Source organism: Montipora foliosa, chromosome 7, assembly GCF_036669935.1.
Source record: "Montipora foliosa isolate CH-2021 chromosome 7, ASM3666993v2, whole genome shotgun sequence".
Classification (NCBI taxonomy): Eukaryota; Metazoa; Cnidaria; class Anthozoa; order Scleractinia; family Acroporidae; genus Montipora; species Montipora foliosa.
Genome location: NC_090875.1, coordinates 25,460,317 through 25,471,680, shown reverse-complemented (window position 1 = coordinate 25,471,680; position 11,364 = coordinate 25,460,317). Strand labels below are relative to the sequence as shown.

Here is an 11,364-nt window from a genome sequence, read left to right as displayed (position 1 = left end):
ATTGTAATCACTTTGTGACTATTTCAACCTTTTAATATCACAAGGGTGTGGTAGTTCCCCAAATATGATGCTGGTCGGAACGGCACTTAATTTAGAGGAGAAAAGGAAAATTTATCCTTACGTGCTATGTTCTTCATGAAATCTCAAATTTGGCTATTTCACGTTGTTGTTTTGCACACGACGGCCAAGAAATGTACAAAATGAAAAAACGCACATGCAGGGCGTACAAAGCTAGGTAATTGTTTTTGCCAACTATTATGCAAATTTGTGACGTTCTCGTGGCCGTCGTCATTGTGGTTGTGCTTGCTAGCTTCTGACCAGTAGTACTACAGACTGAACCATTTACTGAGAAGATATAATATGTAGCAAACTTTGTTGATTTAAAAAACTTAGACAATGCCTGCTTCTCAACCATATTTCCCATTTTAATCATGATTACAATAATCGGCCAAATGTAAAATTTTATTGTCTTCAACAAAATTGCAGGCTCCTGCCATGACAGAGGATTCATGGAAACTTCTATTGGACTATTATTACAAAACAAAGTGGTAAGATCAACAGTCATTTGCATCTTGTATAATGTGTATTTTTTATTGTCTGGGGGATGATGGCGAGGGGGTAACACGAGAAGCTGATTAAACAGAATGTTTTCTTTTTGTCCACTGTAGAAAAATAGAAAGGAAGCTAATATTTTATTTACTGTAGACTATTAAAAGAAAGCTAGAATACCTACACTTGGTCGGTTGTGGCTAACAGATCATTATCATTGACTTTCTTCAAAAGGTTACTGCAATTATGTAACTAAATTATTTTACACATGAATTTCATGTATCTTTTATGATAGGTTTTCATCTTAAGGTACATGTATGGAGTAAGAATTCACAATTTATCTGGTTCTCAATGACTTGATAGTACTGTGGTAGAGAAGTGCATGCTCAGCACAATTTCACAGTCTTGTGTTTCTAGTTGCATTCAAGCCTGGATATCTTTTCAGGGTTGTACGTTACTGCTTATTAAAGTTCTGCCAGTAACTGTGATGATCTTCTGAATTCTGCTTACAAAATCTGTTCACATCCGCTGTTCCAATATACGAATTTCATACACCTTCCATCACACATCATTTCTTGACTTAATTATAATAAGAATAATAATAATAATAATAATAATAATAATAATAATTAATAATAGACCTTTATCTTTGCACAATAATCTTTAAAGCTGAATAGGTTGTGGGGTCGTACACAAATAAAATAAAATTAATACATATCAAATCATATTGGTTTTTGAGTAGAGGGGAAAACCGGAGTACCTGGAGAAAAACCTCTCAAAGCAAAATAGAGAACCACAAACTCAACCCACATGTGACACGGGATCTGGGAATCGAACCCAGGCCACATTGGTGGGAGGCGAATGCTCTCACCACCACGCCATCCCTGCTTCCTGGTCCGCCCCACCCCGGCGTGGATTCCTTCTGGTTTGGTCTAAATTTTTGGTCAACTTTGGCAGAGGGTTGAATGACCCATAATGGGTCTTCTGGGAGCATGAGTGATTGGTTGTTGTGCATGGAGCAGCCCCACGCCTTCTTATGTGCTATGTTATGTATGCAAGAGTTTGCAGTTTACATCATTGCTGTGAGTTGGCACTATTATTGATCCTTTATCCTTGAGAAAAACAGTCAAAATTGTTTCTTTTTATGTTTCTGTAGTCCTGATGCTGTGATTGCCTCTGCCTATCCTCTCCTCAAAGAGTGTCAGAACACACTGAAACAGGTTCGATTAATGATTCTTTGTGCTCAAGGCGCTATTTTGTTGTACAGAAAGTCATGAACACCGAGTTGAATTGGAGAACAACCATCCTAAAAGCTTTTGTTCAATGTTACTGTTTATCTTTAGGGGCATTGTCTAGTCAAACAGACTATAATAATATAGATGGTTATGAAACTCAACAGGTTTCTTTGTTTTATGTTTTTGTTTGCGGTTTCGACCCTGACGATGCACAAACTACACCCTTTTTCTAAAAGACAGCTAAACAAAAGTTTCAATTAACTTATTGAAAACTCAGTTGTGAATTGAGGACAAAAAATTGTGCATGGTTCACGGTCAAGTTAACATGAAGCGCAATGTCATTGTTCTCGCTTTTGTAGCCTTGAAGAGTTGCATAACCAGTCCATCTTTATGAACTATGAATAGATGTAAGGCCTTTGATTACATCATCAAATCACAACACTGAATATGAGAAAAGGTCAACTTCCATTGCTATTTTTCTTTTTGATGTTTAGCAGGATGGCAATAATTATTTATTATCTTGTTGATTCAACCCACAACTGAATTATTAAAGAGTTCAGTGTTGCTTTGTATGATTGTAGGAATTAATTTTCCAGGTGGCAGAATAAAAAAGGTTGAATTTTTTAAATGAAACAGTTAACATAAAATCTATCTTCTAAATTTTTAAGGAAAATAATAATTTTCCTTAAAAGTTTAGATGTAAAATTGTTAATTTACAATTAGACATGTAGCCCTTGCAGGCTATGGGTCAATAGCCCATGAGGCGAAACCAAATGGGCTATTGACCCATGGCCCTTGAGGGCGAAGGGTCTAATTATTATTATGATAATAAAAGGGTGCTGTCCATGGGGGCTTGAATTGCAGGTGATGCACGTATGACTAACAAAGGGTCACAACCGTGTACACTGTGTATAGTTGTTGTTTAAATAACAGGGAGCTAACATCAAATTTGTTGATCCATAGATTAGAGAGTATTTGCCCCAACTGGACATTGATGGAGTCAAAAATATATGGATAGTCAAACCTGGTGCTAAATCCAGAGGCAGAGGTAGGGTTGCTCCTATAACCCCTTTGAAACATCGAGCTGCCTTATGGTGCATCATTATGATCTTAATTGCATTATTCAATGCATTTTAATAAATGCAGGTATAATGGTTATATTGATACTATTTAATTCTGTCATAAATGCTGTCAGTATATTGCTAAAGTCCTGTTTTTGGCCATGTCAATTACTGTTTCTTATCTCGGAACTTCTTTTAATAATTATTTTCTTATTATCAGGGATCGTTTGTATGGATCGCTTGGACGATATTGTCAAGCTTGTTGGCAGCAATGCCATAGGAAGAAAAGAAGGGCAGCTGGTGGTGCAGAAGTACATTGGTAATACATTGGAGAATATGGTCGAATTAACATTGCATCTGTCAATTAATTTTTTGGTTAAAATCAACTAGAAATAGAATATTTTCGATATTCTACATTTCAAACATTCAGAGGGAGAATGCTCCCAGACTATGGAACCCCATAACTTAAACAGTTCATAACTTGTGCTCTTGTTATAAGCAATGCCGTTGAAACTTCCTGAAACCTCTGCGAGTTTGTTGCAAGTACAGTTAATTGTGTGTGTACTAGTTGTGTTGCAATTGTTGGCTGTTTCATGTAACTTGTAATTTTATAACTTGTGCCAGATTAATATCTCTTTTAAGAGTTTATTTTCTGTTTTGTTATTTTCAAAATAGAAAAACCACTGTTGATATACGGTGTGAAATTCGACATCAGACAGTGGTTCCTGGTTACCGACTGGAATCCGCTAACTTTGTGGTTTTACAAGGTAATTTACTTTCGCATTTTCCTTATTCATCTTCATCATCGTCATGTTTGGCATTGCCATCGCCATGTCATCGTCATCATCATCATTAACATCATCATCGTCATCATCATCATCATCATCATCAACATCATCATCGTCATCATCATCAACATCAACATCATCATCATCATCATCATCATCATCATCATCATCATCATCGTCATCGTCATCGTCATCGTCATCGTCATCGTCATCGTCATCGTCATCGTCATCATCATCATCATCATCGTCATCTTCATCACCGCAACCAGTTTCACCATCGTATTTGTCGATGATTACTTGGTTATAAACTTGAACAGCTGCTTAATGTTCATTTTACCCTAATTCTTCATTTGTTTACTCTTCTCTCCAGGACTGTTACATTAGGTTTTGCAGCCAAAACTTTTCGTTGGAAGACTTCCACATGTAAGTTTGCTCTTTGTAATGTAACTGACTTTTTGCGTGTTTTGTCGACGAGTAGATACAAAAGTTACAAGTAGTTAAAACATCTTTTGTTTATCTGTTTTTCAAGAAATAGTAAGAATTCTTATTTAACCGGACTTGTAAATGAGGGAGTTTGATCAGAGCACATAAAAGATTCCTGTCAAGAGAGAAATAGTCTTCGATCTATAGCGACTCAAGGTTGCTTCGCGATCGATTCTTCTAGTATAAAGACGGCCACAAGACGCATTATGCGTCTGGACGAAGAATCTATTTTAGTGCGTCTTCGAAGACGCACTAAACTGGAAAGTTCGTCCAGGCGCGTTATGCGTCTAGTGCCCGTCTTTATACTAGACGAATTTAACAGACGCAGAAAAAATGTTTGCCCAAGTTCGTCCCAGACGAATTATGCGTCTCATATAGTTCGTCCCGTCTTTACACCAGACGGATAACATAAGAGACGCATGATTCGTCTGGACGGATTATGCGTCTCTAGGATAAAAACGGCCAATGATAAATCGTCATTCTGATAGAGCGGTTTTCGAAAATAATTTGGCGATTGCTTTTGTTTCAAAGCAAAGCCATTTTCATTGGTATAACGTCACTTAATTGTAAACCGCTGTGGTGAAAAGTCTATCATTAGCATAAATACCTGATATTCCACCCGTATTCTGTAATTTGCAGAAGTATCCATTTGGCAAACAATTCAATCCAGAAACACTTTGAAAACAGTGGTATCCGTGATAAGCGCATCCCTGGCGACAACATGTGGAGTAGCGACGACTTGAAAGTCTACCTCAAGTGAGTACGGCAAACTCGAGGTCCAGCGTTAAATTTGAGATCTCTTGAGGTTAAAATCTTTGACGATGCGGTAAGAACACAGGTTCTGTTGCTTAAAGCTTTTTTGCAGATTCTGTTCATCGAATCGGGGTTAAACAGAAGGCCACTACCGACTCAGTTTTCGACTCGTTCTCCCTTATCATCTTCTTATATTACGAGTCTGAGCCGAAAAGGTCTTTTTCTGCCGTTCCAGTTATCGAAGATCGAGTGTCTGGTATCACTGAAACCAACTTTATCCTTTTTTTGGACGTGCCCGTCCCCTCCCCTCAAAATAAGTCAGTCTTACTTAGACCTTACCTGTTCTTTTAGGAAGAGAGGTGTCGGAGATATGTGGGAAGATGTGATTTATCCTGGGATGAAAAAGGCTGTTATTTATGCTGTTCAATCGTGTCAAGAGATCGTGGAATACCGCAAGGTAATGCTTTATGAAAAGTAAACATTAAAACATTTTGAGTTGGAAGGAGGGGGAGGGGGCTCTGTGCCAAAGCACAGAGCGAAATCTACCGTCTCCCACCACATTAGTGAGAAAAACGTTTTTCCTTTTTTATATCGCATGTCAACTAACTTTCGTAGTGCTTCACGTTCAGTTGTGGTGTTATCTTTTATTTTAGAATTCGTTTGAGCTTTATGGTGCGGATTTTATCATCAGTGAGGACTACAAACCATGGCTGGTAAGTAAAGTAATCATTGCAAGGCGCACCTCCTTGTTGCTGCCTTTGTGGATATTCCTTTGGTTCCTCGCGAGCAAGAGAAAATAAAAGGGTTTTGTGATTTCTGATGTCGTTCTCACGGATTTAATTTGCCATTAACGTCTGAGCGGAAAATATGGCATTGCCAAATGACGCTTTCAGGAGGATGTCAACATGATGTGGACGTTTTCTAGCGATACTTCCGTTTTCATCACGTCTCAGCTAACTTTACTGAAATTAACGTAACAAGTGCGACGCATTGACTTCACTAGGGAGTTCTTTCACCCTCTGTGACCCTCATGTTTTCTCAGAATGTCTGGTTTCTCGGGATGCTAATAACCTGCGTGGCTGGCGGTTCTGTTGTTGCGGACGCGAGCCGCGAGAAGTCTGGGGTTCTTCAGACCCCAGCTTCCCCACCTCCCAGCCTTCTCGTGCCACTCGAAATCTCTCGCGCTCCGCAGCATTAAAACTGCCAGCTGCGCAGGCTAGGATGCTAATTCCCTTCGCGGTTTCCTTTCATCTCTTTCTATTCTTAACATATATATTTACAGTCTAAATTTCACAAAAATTAAGACCTTACTTTTCGCAGTTTTGCTTATTTCGTGTCCTCATCGAACAAAACTCAAGCATTTGGAAATGTCCTCGGTAATGAAATTGACAACCACTCTAATGGCAGCTGTTTTTTTTGTAGTTGGAAATAAACTGCAGTCCCACCATGGGGCCAAGCACGGCTGTGACGAAAAAACTGTGCGCCCAGGTACTTGAAGACACCATGAAAGGTAAGACCCGGGTCACTATCTGATTAACAGTTACTGTGTCAAAAATTAAATACGCTGATACTCCAGGCCTGTCTGTCCACGAAAGAAGTACACTGTAGGATAATAAAGTGCTGAGTAACTGAGCTAGTTCACTGTTAACGTGCAAATTCGTAAACGGTGGCGACGATCATCGCTATGGGATGCCTCACCTTTTTGACGCTTTAAGAGCGAGATATAACCTTTTTTTTTTTTTTTGTCATAGTTTGAATTTGGCTACTTAGTTTGCGCGTTTGCGCCTAACAGATCTAGAATAGCCGCGTACATGTAGCCAAAATTTTTTGAAGCGTTTTGGAGTGGCAAGGTATTTACAGTTAAACCATGCTCGAGATGATATTTCATGTAAGCTTGGTTTCCCTGGTTTACCTCCGGCCAGGAGGGATTCTTAACGGTTGTTGTTGTTGGTCTGTTCCGTCGCTTTGTTGTGTTTCATTGGCCCTGAAAAGCCCCAATGGGGAGCGGTCAATTAAGTATGTATTGTCTTGTATTGTATTGTAAGTCATTTTTCCCAACGGCTAAATACCAAAAAGGTGCTAGTGAACGCTAACTGACTGTTATTTCTTTTGAAATAAAGATATTGTCTGCTTAATTCTCTGTCTTTTCAGTGGTCCTTGACAGGCGAGATGACAAGAACTGCGAAACAGGGAGATACCAACTTGCCTTCAAGCAGGTAAATTATATCAAGGCAGTTTAAGTTTATCACGTTCGAAATGAACTCACAATTGACCAGTTTTCAACATGCCCAGTTGGCTGCCGCGCAATCGTACGGTCATAGGTTCGAAACCCGTTCAAGCCTGGGTTTTTTCGGGCTCAGTCCTTTGCAACTGCTTAAGGACAGTGCCTACTATTGTTATCGCGCATACGCTTTGCGCATATCGAGATACCCGGGTTTACAATGAGTGGTACTTACTAATAAAGGGATTTTTGCGCGGTTTAAATTTATGCGGAGAGAGCAGAACTTAGCAAGTGCTCTTGGTATCCAAAAAGAAAATTGGGAGTAACCCTGCATTTTTCAGAGATAATGAAGCATTGGACAGGAACGCCATACCGTGCATTGCTTTGTATTTTAAAGCTTTTTACAAATATTCTTGATTAATTATCTTTGAAAAATGCGTAGTTATTCACAATTTTCTTTTTAGATCTCAATATCAATTGTTAAGATCGGCTTTTCCCGCATATTCAAAAACCGCGCAAAATACCTTTGAATTAATAGGCACCGTCCTTAAAAGTTGCTCAAGGAACTGCGATCATCTTGCCATTATACTCTATCCCGTAGTTCAAATACATGAAACGCTGTATGTTCTTAAATCATAACAACAAAAAAGATAACATGATTATTGACTAAGGAAAAGAACACAAACCTCGATTTCAAAAAAGCCTATGCATCTGCCACCCAATCTTCCACCTAATTAACAATTAGACCCTTCGCTTATTGCGATTAAGCGCCGAAAGGCCTGGGAACGAGGCTGCCCGATCATGATAAAATGAAAATCTAGACACTCTACATTAACAGGCTTCAGTTACCATTGTAGACAGTATACATTATTTGGGTGGAGACTGGGTTGCAGCTGTGATTGCTCCGAGACATGCAGGATTTTGATTGTATGTCATGACTGACCCTCAATTGAAGACCGCTCTAAGAAATTCTGGTTCCATCATTTCTCGCCTTTTTAGCCGCAAGTAGCAGCTCCGCCTTACATCGGCATGAACTTAGCTGTGGAAGGTCAGGGGATCCGCAAACCACCTGCAAACTCGAAAAGACAGAGCGACGCCACATCCCCAAGGGTGGCATTTGTTTCAAAACAGAGGGAGCACGGCCCTGGCGACAGCAGCGGTGGAAAATCCGTTTTTTGTCCACATCCTAAGGGAATGAGTCTTGAATTTCATACAGCTCAAGTAGCCTCTCTTTCTCGGCCGAAAGAAACCATAAATGTCATTACTAGTTCTTCAGGGGAAGCTCTAGAGAGGCCAGAAGCAAAGCAGGCGGATGGGAAGAATGCGGCAAAGAAAACTGAAGGTACTTCGGCAATGGATTGTATTTGCGCAACCCAGTCGATTCCTATTGCGACCTCGTTCTGTACCGTGAATAATGGCAAATTAAAAGGGCTCATTGCTCGAAGCAAAACGGATCACCCTGCAGAGAGGGATGTTGCAAGTTATTCATACGTTCAGCAACAACGATCTCCAAGACCAATGAAAATTCCTACAGCTGTCCTTAAGTACTCAACTGACAAGGGCATGCATCACCGGACACAACTTCCCATCGCAATTGGTCCAGATACAAACGGCAAAGAGCTATAATTGTTCATTCTTGCCAACTGCTTTAATAGTTACGCCATCACTAGCGTCGCTGAAGGTTGGTATTACGTGACCTCGTGTCTTTGGCTGCGTGACACGGATAATTTAATGATGGACTTGGAGGTATAGTGATATCAAAGGACTAAGTATCTCTCTGCTCCATTTCATTGGTTGGAATTCATTGGTTGGAAAAGAAGTGCACAGAGATTTCGAGATTCTGATTAGTTCTACAACTGACAGTGTTTGGGAAAATAGGCAAACGAAAGAGGACAGAAAATTGTGTCAAATTACTAGTTTATTATGTAAAATTGTACTTAAAATGGCCGTCACCAGGCTGGGAAAAATTTTATTTTACGAAAAGACGTAAGTTTTACGAACGGAAGCAATGATTTTGACGCGCCCAATAGACTACAAATTAAGCCTGTGGCTTTACTGGCAACACATACGCAACTCTGGTTAACTTGGAAATGTTGGACTAGCCAACTCATCCAGCATGAACGAGAACGAGCATGAACGTATGCAAAAAACTGTATATATTTTGTTGATACGAAGTTGTATATTTGAAGGAGGATTGAGTATTTTATTAAAAAATGATGCAACTAAATTGGAATAATTCGAGCTTCTATTGCTTCAAACCAAGGACGAATTAATCAATTGCTTTTATTATCCTTCTCAGATAGTTTTTGCCTTGCGATTGGTTAATACCGGTATATAGTGGGACATATTCTACAGTACGTTCCGCATGACTTTGAGGTGTACTTCACCTTCGATGATAAATATCTTTGTGAGCACGTTTGAGGTTGTCAATTAGAAGTGACGGCACAAGCGTTAGCTCTGTAAGCAATGTTGCAAGGACTGTAATCTAGTGGATACCCTGAGATAATTGATGCTTCCTACGTCAACCGGAAAGGAGCAATACAACTGATTGTGAAACCTTGTACAGGTGACCCCACCCAGCTGTTCTTTAGAACGTCACGTAGTTTTTCTCCATAAAAGTCCAGGACGGCGTGGCGCGCGGAAAGAAGCATTTCATATTAAAAACCTCTTGCGCAAACTCTGAGTTGGCCTTTTTGTAAAAAGTTGTTTTTTTTCTCCTTTCTGCTTTCTCTTTGATGCAAATCTTAGCAAAAACCAGGATGAACTGGGCGACGCGATCGTGGTTTTTGCTAAAACAAGTAAAACGTTATTTAATAAATTGGCAAACTCTGCAGGTAAGTGCGCGGCCTTGGTGCAAGAGGTCCAGAGTTCGATTCCCGGATCTCGCATCCTTGTTTCGACTTCTTTACCTTCATTGTAGCTAAGTAGCTTTAAATACCCGTAAAACGGAGCACTGATGGAGAGGGGGGAGTAAAATGAGCGTACCGTCAACCATCAGGTTTGTCAGTTGAATTACTGTTACAGGAGGACCCAACGAGAATATAGTTCAAAACCACTTAAACGTATTTTATTATTTAAACGGTAGATATAGCAGGCATATTTTTATCCCTGTTCGCATTTCCTAGCAGAAAGTCTAGTGACCTGAAATTTATAGGGATCAAAACTTACCTTTTCGAAAATTCCAGCCAGAAAAAAGGCTCCCGAAAATTCGAGGTGACCTTTTTAGGGTGCAATTGTACCATTTTTTGGATTTTCGAAAATCCTAGGACAGGCAGGCAAGGAAGAAATGTTACAATAAATGTTCCGAAAATTCTAGGTATTTTCCGAAAATTGACGTCGGGTGCCCCAGCTATTACGGTTACTTTACTTTTACATAACTACATAACTAAAATAAAATGCACGGTATATGCGTGCGAAACATCGTCAATCTATGACGCAGTTAGCGGCTATTGGCCACAACCTTTTAATTAATTATTCATCAAAATTTCTGGAATTTTGCCACAATTTCTTTCTTCTTGCTGGGTGAAGACGTGTCCGAGATTCGCCGACGAATCTTTGGCTTGGAGGGAAGGACTCTTGAGCTTCGCTGTGGAATTTGTAAGGTAAGATTTCGCTTCACTGAAAACGTTTTTCTTTGCTATTTTTTTTTAATTGCACTGCAAGGAAAAAAAGCTTTACAAACCTTCACACGTGCTTTCAGCTTTGCACTTTTTGCATAAAATTAAACTCCACTGTGATTATCACTGATCTTGAGGGAAACTCGTTTGTAGATAAAACTTTATGTACAAATGCGCACAAAAATTATGGGTGAAGTTGTTTTTCTTGCTATATTTTTGTTTTAACCCTTCAGGCAAAATTTAAAATTTTTCTCAATTTCAAAAAAAAAATTGTACAATTATTTTTAATTAGTGGCAAATTAATTGTAGGAAACTCTGTAGTGTTAAACGTCAGAAAAAGCGCCTTTGTTGAACCGAACGTTGTCAAACCACTCATTTTTACTTGTGTTTACAGGAAACTGCAAGACTGGGGCCACCGGAGACAACGAACCTTTATGTTGTTTTTATAAAGGTAAATGTTATTCAACTGTGAGCGTCATTGCGATTGAAAATGTTTCTTTCATCTTGTGTTAAATTTGTGCACTTGATCTCAGTAATCAATATTTTTTATTGTACTTCTGTTTTGCTTTAGGATATCAAAGTTGACAGGGTCAACGAAAGACCTCGGATCCCAATGGGTGAATCAGGAGAGAAGTCGACAAAGCTAAGAATTTTAGT

At 39.3% G+C, this 11,364-nt stretch overlaps 1 protein-coding gene across 1 annotated transcript in view; it reads left to right on the top strand.

Annotated features, from left to right (window-relative positions):
• Positions 1–9,217, top strand: part of LOC138011550 (tubulin monoglycylase TTLL3-like) — a 21,007-nt gene extending 11,790 nt beyond the window's left edge. Inside the window, exons 9-20 of the mRNA XM_068858613.1 lie at positions 487–548; positions 1,706–1,769; positions 2,748–2,832; positions 3,066–3,164; positions 3,521–3,612; positions 4,004–4,056; positions 4,756–4,872; positions 5,221–5,326; positions 5,523–5,582; positions 6,292–6,379; positions 7,021–7,085; positions 8,090–9,217. Coding sequence (XP_068714714.1) covers positions 487–548; positions 1,706–1,769; positions 2,748–2,832; positions 3,066–3,164; positions 3,521–3,612; positions 4,004–4,056; positions 4,756–4,872; positions 5,221–5,326; positions 5,523–5,582; positions 6,292–6,379; positions 7,021–7,085; positions 8,090–8,716 — 1,518 coding nt within the window. The 3' untranslated portion in view covers positions 8,717–9,217. The remainder of the gene's footprint in view (positions 1–486; positions 549–1,705; positions 1,770–2,747; positions 2,833–3,065; positions 3,165–3,520; positions 3,613–4,003; positions 4,057–4,755; positions 4,873–5,220; positions 5,327–5,522; positions 5,583–6,291; positions 6,380–7,020; positions 7,086–8,089) is intronic.
• The last annotated feature ends 2,147 nt before the right edge of the window (positions 9,218–11,364 follow it).